Genomic DNA, 21,049 nt, shown 5'->3' on the forward strand with positions numbered 1-21,049 from the left:
TAACTACCACATGCGGATATTCTCAGTAATTCCAATTATTATATGGTCAAAACCGTGCTATTTCGAAGTGTTTGAAAAATGTGAATAACCGAATACGGTACAACTGTAGACAAAGTAGAATGCAGAAATTATTTGAGCCTTTAATATATAGAACATAGAGGATTACAGCACTTCCATATATGAGTCATGCTGTGTCAAGGACAATGGAAAATGATCATTTTCTATTACTTCTAAATGCTTCTTCAAGACTTTACAATAATGTTTACATCTTAGGGAAATATTAGATGATATATGAATACCTAGGACATGCGTACCATAGAGACAGACCATGCAGCTATTGCAGAACCCCTTGGCAAGGGGGCTTATTCACGGTTTTTCTCATCTAAATTTTAATTGTTGTTGAGAATATGCTTAAGGATGTGGCTTCCGTAGGTGCCGCAATGTACTTGAGTCATGAAAATAGGCATTGTGTAAAAATGGTAAAAATCTAATAAAAAGAGGTCTAGTTTTTATCATTGCTGTGGGCCCACCACATGCATACTGAATGTACAGCACTGATCAGTAGGCAAAAGAAAAAGGTAAGGGTGGCCATACACATTAGATAGCTGCCGGCTGAATATTCGTTCCGTGCACAGGTATTGTTACGTTGTGCTGCTGGGACCTGTAGTACTAGGGTTTCTAGCAGCACAGCCCACAGGTGGTGAATGACTGTGCTAGTTGGGTGTGGTGATCTCTTGCTAGCCAATCCCCCGGGTCTTTGCTCACATATAAACCCAGCTCCTGTTCAGTGTTTGTCTGATGTCCAGAGTGAGCAGTCATGTTACTTCTGTGTTACAGCTTGCTGTGTGACTGGTGTCCAGTGTTTGGCAAGTGGCCAGACATTAGGTGTGGATAGCCCTGTAGAGGGGATATGGTGTGAACAATGTCAGGTTCTGTATGTCTGAGCAGGTGGCTAGACATGAGGAGTGAATTGTCCTGTTCAATGTCCTGTTCATTGTAGTTGGGTGTCTGGCATGCTAACCCTAGTGTGTTGTGGTGTGAATAGTGTCAAGTTCTGTATGTCTGAGCAGGTGCCTAGACACGAGGAGTGAATTGCCTGTTCAATGTGGTTGGGTGTCTGGCATACTAACCTTTGTGTGTTGCGGTGTGAACTATGTCCAGTGCAGCTGGACTCCTGGTTAATGTAGGGACTAGCGTTAGAGCCAGGAGCCATGAAGTGGCCTGCGTGCTTCCACATTTTGATCAAAATGTCAACTAATACCTGGTATTTATATATAGCTTACTATCTGCTATTAGTAGTTGCATTTTGGCTGCTGTATGCTGTGTTTTCTGGCTCTGTATGTCCTCTTGTTCTGTCCCTGTTATGTGGCATGTGTATGTATCCTGTTCTGTGGCATGGTTCCTAGGAACACCTAGGGCCCAGTTCCGAAGACCGCTGGGCCGCCGCTTATTGGAGCGATGTCCCCGTTTAGGTAGAGTCATGTCATCCTCCCGGTAGCACAGTGGCAGTTGTCAGAAACTGGTGTGTACTCTTTGGTCACGAGCGTGTGGGCTCCGTGCTTAGTTTGCCCACGCTATCGTACGATCGTAACAGCTATCTTGCCCATCAATCTTATATATATATATATATATATATATATATATATATATATATATATATAAAAAGACATGCATGTCTTCAGAGAGCAAAGAGAGAAGAAAGCCACTGTGGACACACCTGCCTGATAACAGAAGGATCACTCAGCTGAAATCCAACTACCCAATATTTATCTTCCCTCCTAAAAACTGCTGTCACGGGGGATAGGCCGGACTCGCCAAAATCTGCAGGTTCATCTGATATACATCTACTGTATATGGCCACCTGTCACATCTGACAAGGATGTTATGCAGACCACCAGGGTTAAGATGGAGCAGGGAGATGGGAAAAACATCAGAGCAACTGATATAAATAAATTGAATCTTTACCTATCTAAAATGGTTGCTTCTGCCTACAAACTGGAGTGCCCGCCCTGAAAAAGGGTTAACCCTGCAACAGGAACCTGGGGTTTCCCTAAAAGACCCTAAATGAAATAAGGGAAGAAGAAAAACCCCAGGAACAGAGCAAGTGTAACAGATTCAGGGACATTGACAGAACTCCTCACTGAAGAAAACTATTGACTCACAGGACAAAGATATAAGAAGTATAACCAGCGTCTTCTACTCTCAGGAGTCGGTTTAAATAGCCAAACAAAGTGATTGACTGACTGGCTGGGCTGCTAATTATCACAGCCAGACAATTAATCAATTAACAGCAAGGACCTGCTAACTCCTCAACATCCAGTGCTGAATAACAATGAGCATGCCCTGGCTTGGTAAATCCCATGGGCTGGAGCTGATGCTGTGATGTCACCCCACACACATGCCTGTCCACCAGCCTCACCTTAAGAAGACCCTAATATAACATAATTGCATAGTATGTGAGGCCAAAAATGTCATATGTCCATCCAATTCAGCTTATTATCCTTCAGCGTTGATCCAGAGGAAGGCAAAAATCACACAAGAGGCAAAAGCCAATTTTTCTAATTTTAGGGGAAAAAATTCTTTCCTAACTCCAAGTCTGGCAACCAGAATAAATCACTGGAGCAACAACCCTTCTGAAATAATCAGCGACTATAACATAGAATGTTATTACACACAAGAAAAGCTTCCAGGCCCCTCTTGATATTTTAGTGAGTTTGCCATCACCACGTCCTCAGTCAGAGAGTTTACAGTCTCACTGCTCTTACAGTAAAGAACCCCTTTCTATGTTAGTGATGAAACTTTCTTTCCTATAGATGTAGAGGGCACCCCCTGTTACAGTCATAGTCCTTCGTATAAAAAGGTAGTTCGAGAGATCTCTGTACTGTGCCCTAATATATTTATACATGAATAATACATAATGCTATCAGCTAGTTCAAGTATTAAATCACACAAAAACCACACTTCCCAAAATGTAAATACTCATCCAATAGATCTGTAGTTCAATAACTCAGCAAATAAACTCTGGCATTTCCTCTTTTCATCATCTATATTCAATGCAGATATGATGTTCACCTTACCTGAGAGCTGGGTATTAAAGCTTTCCACCAATGTCCTCCTTTCACAAGGTCAACCTCGTTCAACGGCATGGAGACTTTCCCAATAACACAATGTCGTGAAAACTTGTCAAAATCCACCACCGTCAAGAGCAAGGTTCTTCTTTGGGCTTCTAAAAAGGGGATTTCAAAAGTATATCTCTCCTCAAATACTGGATTCTGAGTCTTACGTTTGACTCCAGTTTGCTTAGAGTTCTTCTGGTCTGGCAGAAGGCATATCTTCACATATGGGTTTGAATGAGCCATGTCTTGTCGAGAACCGTCATAAGATATGGGTGGTGGTAGGTCTCTAGCCTCTATGACTCTGACAATCAGATAGTTATGAAGTAGATCATACTGAGTACTAAAATGCAGCATACCTAATTGATACTTGGTTAGAATTTCATCATCTGTTAATGAGTCTACATCATCATTACTAGAATCGACAGGATACAGATGAGGTTCAAACTTCCTAAAATAGTCCTCAGGTGTGTAGGTTTTCCTCAGTACGGTTGGCTGCACAATTTCTTTTTTAGCTCCTAATGCACCAAACTCAATTGGTTTAATGTCAATTAATGGAGAGCTTGGTCTTCTGGATTCTAGATCTATGAAGTAATATAAGAAATTTTGTATGAATAAAGATACAACAAATGGGTTACACTAATATATTCAACAAGTACAAATGTTAAAATGAACACATGCTAGATATACATTTCACAACCTGGATTACTGAATCTGGGGGAATATAGTGTCTCCTTTTGGAGAGCGCCAAGTTGGCATAGGGAGCTTTATATAGGCCATGCAATGCTCCCTGGGAAAAAGGGTATGAGAATAGGGAATGGAAAAGTACCTCTGCAGTGCTACCTAGTGGCTATATTATAAGTTAATGTTGGACCTTCCTATTCGACTAAGGACATAAGCTAAACCACAGTTTGCAAACGGGCTGTTTCAAAGTGTTTGGCCCTCATTAGTGCAAAACAGGGTACTGGTTTGGTTTGGAGTGTATAAGACTTTTTGGTCACTTTTATTGCATCACTTTTTTGTGGAAAGTGAAATTAACTATAAAAAATTGTTGCCTCTTTTTTTATAGCATGTGAGATAAAAAGTGTGCTCAATAAATTGTATGGTCATTACGGATGTGACAATATCACGTTTTGTTTCCTTTTTTCAAACAAAAAAGGTTGTTTTTTAACGTGCTTTTCTGATCACTTTTATTTTCGTTTTTCACAACTTTTATGCCCCTGTAGCGAACTTGAAACAGCACTCACATGATCGCTCAGAAAATACACCACAGTATTTCTGTACTTCAGTGTATTATTGTTACGACTGTCTATGACAAACCATGGTAGACACTATTGAAGATTTCATGGCAAAAGGCCAATGACATCACAGTGATAGTGACCCCCCTGTGTTGACCTGGTACATGCCCTGTTCAACATTGATCGCAGCTTCTAAGGGGTTAACGCTGGGGCATCAGTGTTCTCGCTGATCCCCACTGCTGCAGCAGGACCCTAGCTGTCAGTCACAGCTGGTTCCCATTGCATATGGCGGGAGCTGATTCCATGCAATCTATATACGGAAAATAGTCAGCATTTTGCCTTAACCACCCCTTCACATGACATACATGTACATCATGAGGCGCCACGGAATTAAAAGTTATATTTTTGTCCAATGCCATATTTGCCAGAAGAAAAAAAATTATCATTTGGAATCGGTCACTCTTCTGGATGAACAGGTTAGTGGCAGTTTGGGGAAGGGGAGGCTAAATTCTGCTGACAAGTTCCTGTTATCACTCAGAAGTTTCTGAGTCCTCATTCATATCAGCAGTGAATAAAAGGGCAATTGAGAAATGATCAGCTTACTGACTTAAGGGTGCGTTCACACGAACGTATATCGGCTCGGTTTTCACGCCGAGCCGATATACGTTGTCCTCATGTGCGGGGGGGGGGGGGGGGGGGCTGGAAGAGCCCAGGAGCAGAAACTCAGCTCCCGCCCCCTCTCTGCCTCCTCTCCACCCCTCTGCACTATTTGCAATGGGGAGAGGCGGAATGGGGGCGGGGCTAAAAGATTGAAAGATTTTGCAATCTATTTACATAAAGTGTTAATGGCCATTAACACTTTATCATCTTTATTTGCATGTAAAGGGGTCTCCAGGAGCTGTTTGCACAGACCAGCATCTGATTAACCATACGCCCAACTGTGCACACAGCTACATTGTTCTGCTCATGGCTCCCAGAATATTACAATGTTCTCCTGGCTCCCATGGAGATAACACTTTGCAGTCTACTGAGAGGTAAATTTATTTGCTTTATCTCTCAGTAGATGAACGATGAATTTAAAGTTCACCTTAAAATCATTGTTCAAACGAAAAGTACCCAAGTCCCGCATTACATGTAACAATTATCGCTCATTTTTGGTTGTTTGAACAAATTTTGAGTGATAATCATTACCTGTAAATGGGCCTTTACACGTTCAATCGGTGTGCCTAACCATCACCTAATTAACTTTAATCAGAATGTCTCATCAAAGGGGTTGTATGAGATTTTAAAAACTTGACTGCTTTCTTCAAGAAGAGCACCATCTATGTCCATAGCCTGTGTCTGGTATAGGTTGGGTACAAGATGTGATACAGACAGCATGGAGACTCTAATACCCTGTTGTACCACCTCTAGCTTGAATACAAGATGTTATACCGGCAGGCATGGAGGCTCTAGTACCCTGTTGTACCGCCTCTAGCTTGGAGGTAAGATGTGATACAGGTGGACATGGAGACTCCAGTACCCTGTTGTACAGCTTCTAGCTTGGATACAAGATGTGATACGGGCAGGCATGGAGGCTCCAGTACCCTGTTGGGCTGCCTCTAGCTTGGATATGAGATGTGATATGGGCAGCATAGAGGCTCTAGTACCCTGTTGGGCTGCCTTTAGCTGGGATACAAAATAGGATATGGGTGGGCATGGAGGCATGCAGTTTCCTTATGGTATCAAGCAGCATATCAGTCCACATTTGTTGTAACTGAGCCTCTAGATCATGCAAATTCTTTGGCTGTCAAAGTTGGTATCCCAGATGGTTTCATACATGTTTTATTGGTGATAAATCTGGCGACCGGGCAGCCACGGAAGTGTGACAATGTTATGGAGACATTCCTGTGACATTCATGTGTGCGCGGCTGAGCATTACCCTGCTGGAAAATGCTTCTTGGAAGCCACCATGAGAGGAACACATGTGGTTGCAGGATGTCCTGAACATACCGCCGAGCTGTCATTGTCCCTTGTACCACTACTAGGGGTGACCTGCTGTGGTATGTGACGGCCTCCCAGACCATCACACCAGCAGTGGGGGCAGTGTGCCACTGCACAGCAAAGCAGGATTGAGGCGCTCACTCCTAGGTCTCTAGACACGAACACAGCTGTCAGCAGCCAAACTAAACCTGGATTCCTCACTAAGACAACCCAGTTCCACTCTATAGCAGTCTAGTTTTGTCATTCATGACACTACTGCAAATGGAGATGACAGTGGGTGTCAAAGGCAGTACACATAATGGGCACCATCTGACCATATGTCCTTTAGCCAAGTGCCTGGAAATGGTTCCGACAGATACAAGGGCCTGTAATGATGGTGCCACCTTGTCTGCATGCCGTCACACATTCCCTGGTCCCACCACCACCTACAGTCTGCTCAGAATGCTCCAGGTGGTGGTCAATTCGTCAATACGACTATTCAGCTTCTTGGATTTCAATAATGAATCCTCTCTCAAACTCTGTTAAATGGGCGAAATTTCCTCAATTGCATCACAGAGGAGTCTAGTAGTCAACAAGCTCTACACAAGTGGAAGAAGAGGTCACTACACACAAGGAGCCTCCGAGAGCCTTTTTATAGGCCAAAAGTGGAACGACTATGAAGGCCTTAGATCGTAAGACCGTTTATCTAATCACACCATAATTCTGTGATTTGCATATTTGTCTAAGATGTAACTGCATGTTAGGCAGCAAAACAACAACTTCTTCTAGGGGCGCGATTTTTTTTACAAGGAGTGGACTCCATTGTTATTTTTTAACAATCTCCCATCTTGAAGTTTTTTGTCAGCCAGATTATATTAAGATTATATACTATCCTACCAAAAGTAATTGGACACCTAACACGAATCAAAAGTAGTATTTATTTCCATATGTTAATACTTAGTGCTGCGTCCTTTGGCCCTAATCACATCTGATACTCTCCATGGCATATGTTCTACTAACATTTTCTTCCATTCATTTATCAAACATCTGGTAAATTCTATCAAAGAAGATGGCCACTTTTAGGAGTTCCCGTCATAAACTATGGCTGACACCTCCAAGGGTCTGCGTCTTATGAAGCATGGTTTAGGATTAGAGATGAGCGAGCACCAAAATGCTCGGGTGCTCGTTACTCGGGACGAACTTTTCGCGATGCTCGAGGGTTCGTTTCGAGTAACGAACCCCATTGAAGTCAATGGGCGACCCGAGCATTTTTGTATTTCGCCGATGCTCGCTAAGGATTCCTTGTGTGAAAATCTGGGCAATTCAAGAAATTGATGGAAACGACACAGCAACGGATAGGGCAGGCGAGGGGCTACATGTTGGGCTGCATCTCAAGTTCACAGGTCCCACTATTAAGCCACAATAGCGGCAAGAGAGGGCCCAACCCCCCCCCCCCACACACACACACACGACGCACTGTCCACAGCGCACACCAAAGTGTCCCTGCGCAGCCTTCAGCTGCCCTAATGCCACACCACCCTCATGTCTATTTAGAAGTGCGTCTGCCATGAGGAGGAACCGCAGGCACACACTGCAGAGGATGGCACGGCTAGGCAGCGACCCTCTTTAAAAGGGGCAGGGCGATAGCCCACAATGCTGTACAGAAGCAATGAGAAATAGAATCCTGTGCCACTGCCATCAGGAGCTGCACACGTGGGCATAGCAATGGGGAACCTATGTGCCACACACTATTCATTCTGTCAAGGTGTCTCTGCATGCCCCAGTCAGACCGGGCTTTTTAATTCATAGACACAGGCAGGTACAACTCCCTATTGTGAAGTCCCTGTCGACCGACAGCATGGGTGGCTCCCTGGAACCCACCGGCGGTACATAAAAATATCCCATTGCAGTGCCCAACACAGCTGAGGTAGTAATGTCGTGCTTAATGAAGGTGGGCTTCGGCCCACACTGCATGCCCCAGTCAGACTGGGGTTATTTACAAGTGGAAACAGATGCATTTATAATTCCCTGTGGACCCACAGCATGGGTGGGTGCCAGGAAGCCACCGGCGGTACATAGAAATATCCCATTGCATTGCCCAACACAGCTGATGTAACGTCAGCTGTAATGCAGGTGGGATAAAAATTAATTTGATTACACTGTAGGCGAGGGCCCACAAAAATTGCTGTATCAACAGTACTAATGTACATCAGAAAAATTGGCCCTGGCCAACCAAGAGGGCAGGTGAAACCCATTAATCGCTTTGGTTAATGTGGCTTAAGTGGTAACTAGGCCTGGAGGCAGCCCAGTTTAACGAATAATTGGTTCAAGTTAAAGTTTCAACGCTTTTAAGAGCATTGAAACATATAAAAATTGTTTAGAAAAATTAGATGACTGAGCCTTGTGGCCCTAAGAAAAATTGCCCGTTCAGCGTGATTACGTGAGGTTTCAGGAGGAGGAATATTAGACACAGATTGATGAAGCAGAAATGTCCCCGTTTTGGATGGTGAGAGAGAACGTAGCTTCCATCCGCGGGTGCAGCCTACGTATTGCTTACGTATCGCTGCTGTCCGCTGGTGGAGAAGAGAAGTCTGGGGAAATCCAGGCTTTGTTCATCTTGATGAGTGTTAGCCTGTCGGCACTGTCGGTTGACAGGCAGGTACGCTTATCTGTGATGATTCCCCCAGCCGCACTAAACACCCTCTCCGACAAGACGCTAGCCGCAGGACAAGCAAGCACCTCCAGGGCATACAGCGCTAGTTCAGGCCACGTGTCCAGCTTCGACACCCAGTAGTTGTAGGTGGCAGAGGCGTCACGGAGGACGGTCGTGCGATCCGCTATGTACTCCCTCACCATCCTTTTACAGTGCTCCCGCCGACTCAGCCTTGACTGGGGAGCGGTGACACAGTCTTGGTGGGGAGCCATAAAGCTGTCCAGGCCCTTAAAGACTGTTGCACTGCCTGGGCTGTACATGCTGCTCGATCTCCGCACCTCCCCTGCTACCTGGCCCTCGGAACTGCGCCTTCTGCCACTAGCGCTGTCGGATGGGAATTTTACCATCAGCTTGTCCGCCAGGGTCCTGTGGTATAGCAACACTCTCGAACCCCTTTCCTCTTCGGGAATGAGACTGGGAAGGTTCTCCTTATAGCGTGGGTCGAGCAGTGTGTACACCCAGTAATCCGTAGTGGCCAGAATGCGTGCAACGCGAGGGTCACGAGAAAGGCATCCTAACATGAAGTCAGCCATGTGTGCCAGGGTACCTGTACGCAACACATGGCTGTCTTCACTAGGAAGATCACTTTCAGGATCCTCCTCCTCCTCCTCCTCCTCCTCATCCTCCTCAGGCCATACACGCTGAAAGGATGACAGGCAAGCAGCAGGGGCACCGTCAGCAGTGGGCCAAGCTGTCTCTTCCCCCTCCTCCTCATCCTCCTCATGCTCCTCCTCCTCCTCCTCCCCAATGCGCTGAGATATAGACAGGAGGGTGCTCTGACTATCCAGCGACATACTGTCTTCCCCCGCCTCCGTTTCCGAGCGCAAAGCATCTGCCTTTATGGTTTGCAGGGAACTTCTCAAGATGCATAGCAGAGGAATGGTGACGCTAATGATTGCAGCATCACCGCTCACCACCTGGGTAGACTGCTCAAAGTTTCCAAGGACCTGGCAGATGTCTGCCAACCAGGCCCACTCTTCTGAAAATAATTGAGGAGGCTGACTCCCACTGCGCCGCCCATGTTGGAGTTGGTATTCCACGATAGCTCTACGCTGCTCATAGAGCCTGGCCAACATGTGGAGCGTAGAGTTCCACCGTGTGGGCACGTCGCACAGCAGTCGGTGCACTGGCAGATTAAAGCGATGTTGCAGGGTGCGCAGGGTGGCAGCGTCCGTGTGGGACTTGCGGAAATGTGCGCAGAGCCGGCGCACCTTTACGAGCAGGTCTGACAAGCGTGGGTAGCTTTTCAGAAAGCGCTGAACCACCAAATTAAAGATGTGGGCCAGGCATGGCACGTGCGTGAGGCTGCCGAGCTGCAGAGCCGTCACCAGGTTACGGCCGTTGTCACACACGACCATGCCCGGTTGGAGGCTCAGCGGCGCAAGCCAGCGGTCAGTCTGCTCTGTCAGACCCTGCAGCAGTTCGTGGGCCGTGTGCCTCCTATCTCCTAAGCTGAGTAGTTTCAGCACGGCCTGCTGACGCTTGCCCACCGCTGTGCTGCCACGCCGCGCGACACCGACTGCTGGCGACGTCCTGCTGCTGCTGACACATCTAGATTGCGAGACAGAGGTTGAGGAGGAGGAGGAGGAGGAGGAGGAGGGTGCTTTAGTGGAGGAAGCATACACCGCCGAACATACCACCACCGAGCTGGGGCCCGCAATTCTGGGGGTGGGTAGGACGTGAGCGGTCCCAGGCTCTGACTCTGTCCCAGCCTCCACTAAATTCACCCAATGTGCCGTCAGGGAGATGTAGTGGCCCTGGCCGCCTGTGCTTGTCCACGTGTCCGTAGTTAAGTGGACCGTGGCAGTAACCGCGTTGGTGAGGGCGCGTACAATGTTGCGGGAGACGTGGTCGTGCAGGGCTGGGACGGCACATCGGGAAAAGTAGTGGCGACTGGGAACTGAGTAGCGCGGGGCCGCCGCTGCCATCATAGCTTTGAAAGCCTCCGTTTCCACAACCCTATACGGCAGCATCTCAAGGCTGATAAATTTGGCTATGTGGACGGTTAACGATTGAGCGTGCGGGTGCGTGGCGGCGTACTTGAGCTTGCGCTCCAACACTTGCGCTAGCGACGGCTGGACTGTGCGGTGCGAGACATTGGTGGATGGGGCTGAGGACAGCGGAGGTGAGGGTGTGGATGCAGGCCATGAGACAGTAGTGCCTGTGTCCTGAGAGGGGGGTTGTATATCAGTGGCAGGTTGGGGCACAGGGGGAGAGGCAGCGGTGCAAACCGGAGGCGGTGAACGGCCTTCGTCCCACCTTGTGGGGTGCTTGGCCATCATATGTCTGCGCATGCTGGTGGTGGTGAGGCTGTTGGTGGTGGCTCCCCGGCTGATCTTGGCGCGACAAAGGTTGCACACCACTGTTCGTCGGTCGTCAGGCCTCTGCAGGGTGGCATGGCGCGAGGGTGCGCTTTGGGAAACAGTTGGTGGATTATTCGGTCTGGCCCTGCCTCTACCCCTGGCCACCGCACTGCCTCTTGCAACCTGCCCTGCTGCTGCCCGTGCCTCCCCCTCTGAAGACCTGTCCTGTGTAGGCGTTGCACACCAGGTGGGGTCAGTCACCTCATCGTCCTGCCGCTCTTCCTCCGAATCCTCTGTGCACTCCTCCCTCGGACTTACTGCCCTTACTACTACCTCACTGCAAGACAACTGTGTCTCATCGTCATCGTCCTCCTCACCCACAGAAAGTTCTTGAGACAGTTGGCGGAAGTCCCCAGCCTCATCCCCCGGACCCCGGGAACTTTCCAATTGTTGTGCATCAGTGACGATAAACTCCTCTGGTGGGAGAGGAACCACTGCTGCCCAATCTGAGCAGGGGCCCGAGAACAGTTCCTGGGAGTCTTCCCGCTCCTGAGCATGTGTCATTGTAGTGGAGTGAGGAGGCTGGGAGGAAGGAGGAGCAGTAGACAGAGGATTCGGATTTGCAGCAGTGGACGGCGCAGAACTGTGGCTGGACGATAGGTTGCTTGAAGCACTTTCTGCCATCCAGGACAGGACCTGCTCACACTGCTCATTTTCTAATAACCGTCTCCCGCGTGGACCCATTAATTGGGCGATGAATGTGGGGACGCCAGAAACGTGCCTCTCTCCTAATCGCGCAGCAGTCGGCTGCGACACACCTGGATCAGGAGCTCGGCCTGTGCCCACACCCTCACTTGGCCCTCCGCGTCCTCGGCCGCGTCCACGTCCTCTAGGCCTACCCCTACCCCTCAGCATGCTGTATTACCAGTGATTTGATTTCACAGGCAGGAAATAAATTGGCGCAAGCCTGCAGGCCAAATATAATTTTTTAACTTTTTTTAAAAAGGAAAGGCCCACTGCCTCTAGTGAATGAATAATAAGTTTAATAACTGTGTTGCGGCCCTGCAAAAGTGTCACAGAACTTTACTGTTGCAGAGTTATTAACTGTGGCAGAGCAGGTATTTCCCAGGCAGGAAAGAAATTGGCGCAAGGCTGCACTCAACCGTAGCTGGTTGCGTCTGATTTTTTTACGTTCTCCACGCAGCACACACGTACCCAGAGCCCTGACGGCTGTCAGAGGCAGGGCAAATATACTTTTTTCCCTTTTGTTTAAAAGGAAAGGCCCACTGCCTCTAGTGAATGAATAATAAGTTTAATAACTGTGTTGCGGCCCTGCAAAAGTGTCACAGAACTTTACTGTTGCAGAGTTATTAACTGTGGCAGAGCAGGTATTTCCCAGGCAGGAAAGAAATTGGCGCAAGGCTGCACTCAACCGTAGCTGGTTGCGTCTGATTTTTTTACGTTCTCCACACAGCACACACGTACACAGAGCCCTTAGGACTGACAGAGGCAGGGCAAATATACTTTTTCCCTTTTGTTTAAAAGGAAAGGCCCACTGTGCCTATTCAATGACTAATAACTGTGTTGTGGCCCTGCCTACACAATTATGTGCCTGTAGTATCAATGCAGGGTGCAATGCTCTGCACCGCCGATTTTGAGAAAAAAAAAAAAAAGCAACACAGCTAACAGCAGCCTGCACAGTACTCCACACAGTTAAATGTGGCCCTAGAAAGGACCGTTGAGGTTCTTGAAGGCTACACTCACTCCTAACACTCTCCCTGCCTAAGCACCACTTCTGTCCCTAATGCCGGGTGCAATGCTCTGCACTGCCGATTTTGAGAAGAAAAAAAATTTTGTCCACTGCTAACAGCAGCCTGCACACACGTAGATGTGGCCCTAAGAAGGACCATTGGGGTTCTTGAAGCCTGCACTCACTACAAACAGTCTCCCTACAGCAACTCCAATAGAACAGCAATGTCCCTCAGCTAACTCACAAGGCATGTGTGGCGAGCCGCGGGAGGGGCCGACTTTTATACTCGGGTGACATCTGATCGCCCCAGCCACTCACAGCAGGGGGGTGGTATAGGGCTTGAACGTCACAGGGGGAAGTTGTAATGCCTTCCCTGTCTTTCAATTGGCCAGAAAAGCGCGCTAACGACTCAGAGAGGAAACTGAAAGTAACCCGAACACCGCGTGGTACTCGTTACGAGTAACGAGCATCCCGAACACGCTAATGTTCGCCCGAGCATCAAGCTCGGACGAGTACGTTCGCTCATCTCTATTTAGGATACATGCTAATAAGATACAATCCATCCTACTACTTTTGGTAGGATAATGCTACTTCTAGTGCTAGTGGAGTATTCAATAAGAAATGTTGTAAACATGGGTTACAGTATTTAGAAGTCTTACTTGAAATACGCCTTGTTAGACTATATGTAGATCTGGAGGTATCTGAAGAAGATCGTCTTCTGTCAGGTGAGGTCTCCTGTGGAGTAGGAGGAGGCTCACTTGTTGCATTGTCTGAATCTCCGTCCTTGTCTTCACTACGATTATTCATCCTGGTAAATATATTCAATAACACATTTTTAATTGTTAAAAGTATAAGAAATTGCCATTTCGGTTTATAGCTGTCATTTTATTAAGGGAACACTCCTGGCAAAACGGATACACTATGTTTGCCTCCTGAAGGGCCTAAAGGGATGGGACTCAATGAACCCCAAGTATCCTTGCATCATACATATACTGCCCTCCTCAGACCCTGCACTGGGCAGAACACAGTGTATCAGTTTTTCCTGGAATGTTACTTTAAAATATCGCACAACATTTTATACAAGTTTTGCAAATGTTGCCCAAACTGAAGGGCCATACAAATAATACTGCAGTACTATATGGTATTTTAATACCTGTTTCTTATCTTGGTTACAACTATATACTGTGATCCTAAACTCCTATAAAACAAGGCAGACTACTTGTTCACGACTCTACGTATACTTGATGATGTGCGGGAGCTATGTACAGTCATTTTGTAAGACAGGTTTCTTAGAAAAACACATACACTGAATGGCCACTTTAGAGACACCGACCCTTTCCCTGTATCAAAAATACATGTGACCTCGAAGTACAGCATAAAATCAAGTGAGCGAGTTTCCCATGGATTAATTATAGCGGCAATCTACAGTAGAATGGGAAAATCCAGCGCTCTGAACGTCTTCTAACAAGGCCTGGTCATCGGTGCTATGCTAGCAGGGACAAGGATTTCATGCACTGTCAACCCTATGGTGTTTTCTCATACAGTGGTATCGAGAGTATGCAGAGAATGGTGTGATCGAGAAAAAACATCCAGTGAAAGGGAATTCTGTGGATATAAAGACATTGACCAAAGGGGTGCGGGGAGAATGTTAAGAATTCTTCTTATGAATAGGGTCATTCCGTGTCAGTTCAACCAACGCTCCCGGTCGACCATCTCAGATTTCAATGAAACTTTGCACAAAGATAGACCCTGACCCTAAACTAAGATAGCCAGAATATTAGGCTTCAAAGTGCTTTGGTTCACGAGCTACAGGTCTTAATCTAGGGGGTTGTCTTGTGATTACAGCGCGCAACCTGAAAAAAGTGGCGATTTCAATCCATTGCCAAGCCAGTTCTAATGACTCTAGAGCAATGAAACTTCACACACTAGGAGAACTTTTGGTGCTGAATCCAGCTAAGCTCTTCAGACTGCCACTCTTATCATCATTCTGCCACCATTGCATGTCAAAGTAGCTGAAAAATTCTATCGCGCAAAATAAAACTCATATTTTAAGCAGTAATAACTCATAATCAATGCAATCCAACTCAGCTATGAATTTATCAATGTGTACTCCATAGAAATGTGTCTCATTATTCCCATTATGGACCCAAAAGGATGCATAGCTCTTAAGATACAATGAGTCAAAAATGGCAAAAAACACTTTTTTGCTAATTTTTCCCTTTTTCAAAGGCGAAAATCGGAATGTACTCCATTTTTATTTTTTTTCATTTTTGTTCTATTTGGAAGAGAATTTTTTGCTCTACAAGATTCGATGTTTTTCATTTTGTTCCCAGACCTTCTAGATGGGAAAATATCAATGCCTGTGAAGGTCCTATGCACTCGCGGAGGTCAAATAATAAAATAAGTGTAAGTTTTGCATGGATGTATAATTAGTTTAGAAATCATGAGAAGGTAAATTATTTTTGGAATGAGACAACTTTTTGTGCTCAAGAAACTTATGTGACCAAAAATTGCATGGCGAGTTCAGGTGAGCCACAAGCTTTGGCCTAAGATGGTCAGAATATCATTGAGTGTTGCATAATGATTGTGGTATATTACAGTGATCACTGGGCTTATTTAGCACTCTATCCATATTGGATACTAAGATTATCTAAGGCTAGCATTTGTGTAATAAATAACTAGTTATGTGATCAAAAATTGCATGGCGAGTTCAGAACTAGTTATTTATTACACAAATGCTAGCCTTAGATAATCTTAGTATCCAATATGGATAGAGTGCTAAATAAGCCCAGTGATCACTGTAATATACCACAATCATTATGCAACACTCAATGATATTCTGACCATCTTAGGCCAAAGCTTGGGGCTCACCTGAACTCGCCATGCAATTTTTGGTCACATAAGTTTCTTGAGCACAAAAAGTTGTCTCATTCCAAAAATAATTTACCTTCTCATGATTTCTAAACTAATTATACATCCATGCAAAACTTACACTTATTTTATTATTTGACCTTCGCGAGTGCATAGGACCTTCACAGGCATTGATATTTTCCCATCTAGAAGGTCTGGGAACAAAATGAAAAACATCGAATCTTGTAGAGCAAAAAATTCTCTTCCACATAGAACAAAAATGAAAAAAAATAAAAATGGAGTACATTCCGATTTTCGCCTTTGAAAAAGGGAAAAATTAGCAAAAAAGTGTTTTTTGCCATTTTTGACTCATTGTATCTTAAGAGCTATGCATCCTTTTGGGTCCATAATGGGAATAATGAGAAACATTTCTATGGAGTACACATTGATAAATTCATAGCTGAGTTGGATTGCATTGATTAGGAGTTATTACTGCTTAAAATATGAGTTTTATTTTGCGCGATAGAATTTTTCAGCCACTTTGACATGCAATGGTGGCAGAATGATGATAAGAGTGGCAGTCTGAGTAGCTTAGCTGGATTCAGCACCAAAAGTTCTCCTAGTGTGTGAAGTTTCATTGCTCTAGAGTCATTAGAACTGGCTTGGCAATGGATTGAAATCGCCACTTTTTTCAGGTTGCGCGCTGTAATCACATGACAACCCCCTAGATTAAGACCTGTAGCTCGTGAACCAAAGCACTTTGAAGCCTAATATTCTGGCTATCTTAGTTTAGGGTCAGGGTCTATCTTTGTGCAAAGTTTCATTGAAATCCGAGATGGTGGACCGGGAGCGTTGGTTGAACTGACACGGAATGACCCAATAGGCAGTGTACAGTCAAGCAAATTGCAGACTAATAAAACACTAGTGCTCCAACTAACATGTTCAAACACATTACTAGTTATTGTTCCTTAGCATGGATGAGCTATAATAGCAGATGACCAGCTCCGGTACCACTGGTATCTAAGAGAAACAAAAAGTTGAGCTTCCAGTGGGCAAAAGAGTGCAAAAATTAGATCACTGAGCAGCAGAAAAACTTTTCTGTTGCACCATGCTGATGAAAGGGTCAATATTTGCTCCCAGCAGCATGAGTTGATGAACCTTTCTTGTTAGTTGTTCACATCAATCAGTACCTCTATCTTATCTGTGGCAACTACAAGAGGCTTCCTGACCGCACGGGCCAATACTTCAACATGTAGTGGAATCCATGCTTTAGTTCTAAAGGCCAAAGCAGGTCCAGTGTGCTACTAGATGGGTCAAGTGGCCATTCAATGTATATAGTTTGTGTAGTATATTTGCTCTTCATGTAAACAAATAACAAAACTACTAGAAACAAGAAAAAGATTTATTATTTGTTGCTTATCTAAAATCCTTTGTAAGTTTTTAAAAAATTAACCCTCCTCATAGAAAAAACAAAGTAATAGATCAGCATGAGGTCTATACTAACAGCCACGGTGGAGTTTGAGCTGGAAAGGGTCCCAGGATCTCCACTTCATCTTCACTAGACTGGCAGCAGCTGCATTCGTAACACTTCTGACAGCAGTTTCTGCACGTCCACCGGCACAGAAGCAGATCTGAAATTTTGGAAAGGAACCCCTGCGACAAACATAGCAACAAGTAGTAATCTGTTATGTAGAGAACTCAGCTTTCATTGGCAATCACGTTCAGCATAATTTACTGAGGCATGCCAACAGCAAAAATGTAGAGGTATTCATAGTATAGCAATGTAGTGTTCTCCAGGGTTCCTTCTCCTTACAATTTACGCAAATTATAAATATACAGTAGCAAGGAAAAGTAAGGCTGCTTTCATATCTGCACTCAGGGGTTCCGTTTTCCTGCTCCATTCGGGGAGCAGAAAAGGGGAATCCCCTGGCTGAATGGGTCTGTCTTATCACAGAACCAAACAGACCCCATTGACTATATTAAGTCCATTTGGTCTCCACTCATCAGCCCGGCATTTTGCAGGAAGGAAAACTGCTGTGTGCCATGCATTTCCGTTTTTTTATACCAGATCTGCAACGGAACCCCCAAACGCAGGTTCCAGCACAGATGTTAAACTGGCCTAAGTGAATCCTTTGGAATTGCCTGGATTTATGCTACTATTTGTGTGCTATTAGTTTATAGAGATGACATTGGACTACGTTCGTGACTTAAATAACAATCAAACCACATTTTTCTTAGGACTAATCAATGCAGAAAACCAGGTCGTTCCAAAGGGTATGCTTACTTTTTCTCACAACTTTAAGAGAATACAATTTCATAAAATATACAGTAAATGTAAATTATTATTGGTCACTGGAGGTAACTGTACTGTAATCACTATCACTGGCTAGAGCTGGAATCTGACTGCATTATGGTGACTAAAATATTTAGAGGTGTACCAGAGTTCAGCTACTGTATCTAAGCCTCCGTGTTATAAATGTCGTCTAATAGAACGTATATAGAATTATTTTCTTGGGGGGGTGGGAACCAAATTCCGAGATTTGTTATGGGACCCCCTCCTCGAATGATAATGGTTCATTTTCTGTTCATTTTATGCCGACATAAAAATCATCGTTGGCTCATTCACTAATCGTTTGGTTCAGATACTGATCATTCAGTCGTTCTCACTTATACAGTAAATGTGAATGACTGAACAATTTCTAGCTTGAACAAGCCAATGATGTATCTGCTTGTATAAACAGGCCGCCCAAGCGAATGAGTGAACTCTGACATTGTTTGTTCGCACGATATATTGTTTGGTATAAACGGACCCTCACCCAACATTTAATCATAGATATGTTTTAAGCCACAATGAAGTCCAAATCTGAAATACTCTTATCAGAATGTAAGAGACACATGTCATTGACTACTAATACCTTTCCTGTGTGATATATAGCCTGGCTACATAAAAGCATTGTGTGATGTTACTACGGTTTGATTTCAAATTACCACATAAGAGAAAACGAATAATGCTCAAGGTATCCATTATTCAATGGGACCTGTGCCTTCAGTACCAATCCTAGATGCTAAAATGTTAAGAGCACTAGCTGCTTCCAGCGCTTTCTGCACTGATGGTAGCCTGGTTGATGAGGATCCTGAGCGGGGGATCCCCACAATCAACTATTGATGACCTATCCTAAGATACGTCATCAATACCAAAAGCCCTGGACAACCCCATAAAATAATCAGTCACATGCTGCTTGGAGCACTGAACTGGTGCATGTACCAATATTAACTATTAAAATGACCCTCCAGTTTCAGGAAAAAAATTCTGTCCTAGGACAAGAATGGGATAGGGACATATTACCTGCAGTTATTCTTTTCTCTCGCCCTTCCAACTTGCAAGTTTAGAGCCCTGTTTTTGAGCATCCAAGATGGCCATATCAATTTTCTAACTACCTAATGCACATTGCACACTGCTCTCTGATTGGCCACTGCTTATCTTGGACGAGCTCTGGCCAATCAAAAAGTAGGTATAGTGCACTGTAGTATCAATGCACTGTGGGGATAAGATAGTCTGATGATTCTGTTGGCCATCTTAAATGGGCAAAAACAGGACCCAGACCTGGCGAATCAGAGGGGCAGCACAGAAGAACAACTACTGTACAAGTATTCTACCCCTGTTCCTCTCTGGTCCTAGGAGAGAATGGTGTCCCAAAACCATAGGGTCATTTTAATAACTTTCCCCTTTTGTGCTTTCACACAACATGAGACTTGTAACTGTCTGTCAACGTGATACTTTTCTTCTCTTGATTTTGCCCACTGAATGTATCAAAGGTAAAAAAAATTGTATACATTTTGTTATTTCCTTTATCTATCTAGCCATCTACAAATGATAAAAGATAATATCATATAGGATAACTTCAAATCAGCTCACCTCATTTATTGGCTCCAACTGTCCTTTTTGATATCCGCAATGACGTAAATAGGAAAGCATTAAAAGGAAGAACAAAATCAATTTAGTGTTTTTGATTTCTTTTTACAGAATGTTGTCCACACAAATCTGTATACACCGCTCAGGAATCTAAAATGCACACTATCCTTTTTTACAGTTGTCATATTTGGAATTAAAAGTAGTAAAAATATGCAGGATGTCAATAAAAGGGGTTATCCAGGGGAGAAAAATTGCAAAGCTACTCACTATGGTGTAATAACATAAAAGAAGCCAATGTCAATTGATCCCCCACTGCTCCCATTGTGACAATATCTGGTCCCTCGGTGTTCTTTATTTCCTGTTGCAGTGATCCAGAGATGGTGTCACCGACACTAGAGACATGTGATCGCTGCAGCCATTCACCAGCTTACTGCGGCTGGTCAGTAGCTGCAGTGAGTACATGTCCCAGTGTCAACATGTTATTACTCCTGCAGCAGGAGGAAGTAAATGGCATTGGGGAATGAAACCTCGTTGGAATAGGAGTGGCAAGGGATCAGGTGAGGTGAGTATGGCTTTTTTTTATATCATTCCACCACTATGGGCAGTTTTGCAATTTTTTTTCATTATTATTTTCTACTGAGCGAAAAAAAAAAGATCCGTTTTTGCCCAATAGAAGATACTACTGAGGGATGCAAATACAGATGAAATACATATACTCCCAAAGTTTAATCACTTTCCTTAGACTATAATTGACATACTTTTAATCGAAAATGGACAAAAGTGGCGCATGTTGTGCATTTTAAACACGTCCATGAAACAAACGCACATGTGAATAGCCCTATAGATTTTCATTAGCTTCATGTTACGGTCCACAAAACATACATTAAGGCCGCGGCAGACGTACGGAAATTCTGCGGCAGGATTTCCCGTGGAATTTCTGCCCGTGGAAGCTGCCATAGGATTGCGTTAACAAATGCAATCCTAGGCAGACAGCCGTGGTTTGTCCGCGCGAAAACTCGCACAGAAATATCACTCCCGGGCTGCCGGCTCTGGTCTGTGCATGCGCCGGCTGCCCGGCAGCCGGCACATAAAACAGCCGGGACTGCAGGAGCAGGTGAGTGCACGCTGCTCTTTGCAGGGGCTCAGGTCGGCTCCCGCTGCAAGAATTCTCGCAGCCGGATCTGACCCGGCCGTCTGCAGGCGGCCT

General features: G+C 45.0%; 1 protein-coding gene across 1 annotated transcript in view; it reads right to left on the minus strand.

Moving 5' to 3' along the window:
* SYT17 (synaptotagmin 17) overlaps positions 1–19,874 on the minus strand; it is a 75,717-nt gene extending 55,843 nt beyond the window's left edge. Inside the window, exons 1-4 of the mRNA XM_066577493.1 lie at positions 19,846–19,874; positions 17,434–17,582; positions 13,739–13,887; positions 3,078–3,697 (exon numbers count right to left, since the gene is read on the minus strand). Of these exons, the coding sequence (XP_066433590.1) occupies positions 3,078–3,697; positions 13,739–13,886 (768 nt within the window). The 5' untranslated portion in view covers position 13,887; positions 17,434–17,582; positions 19,846–19,874. The remainder of the gene's footprint in view (positions 1–3,077; positions 3,698–13,738; positions 13,888–17,433; positions 17,583–19,845) is intronic.
* Positions 19,875–21,049: the final 1,175 nt, after the last annotated feature.

Source organism: Eleutherodactylus coqui, chromosome 8 (assembly GCF_035609145.1).
Source record: "Eleutherodactylus coqui strain aEleCoq1 chromosome 8, aEleCoq1.hap1, whole genome shotgun sequence".
Lineage (NCBI taxonomy): Eukaryota > Metazoa > Chordata > Amphibia > Anura > Eleutherodactylidae > Eleutherodactylus > Eleutherodactylus coqui.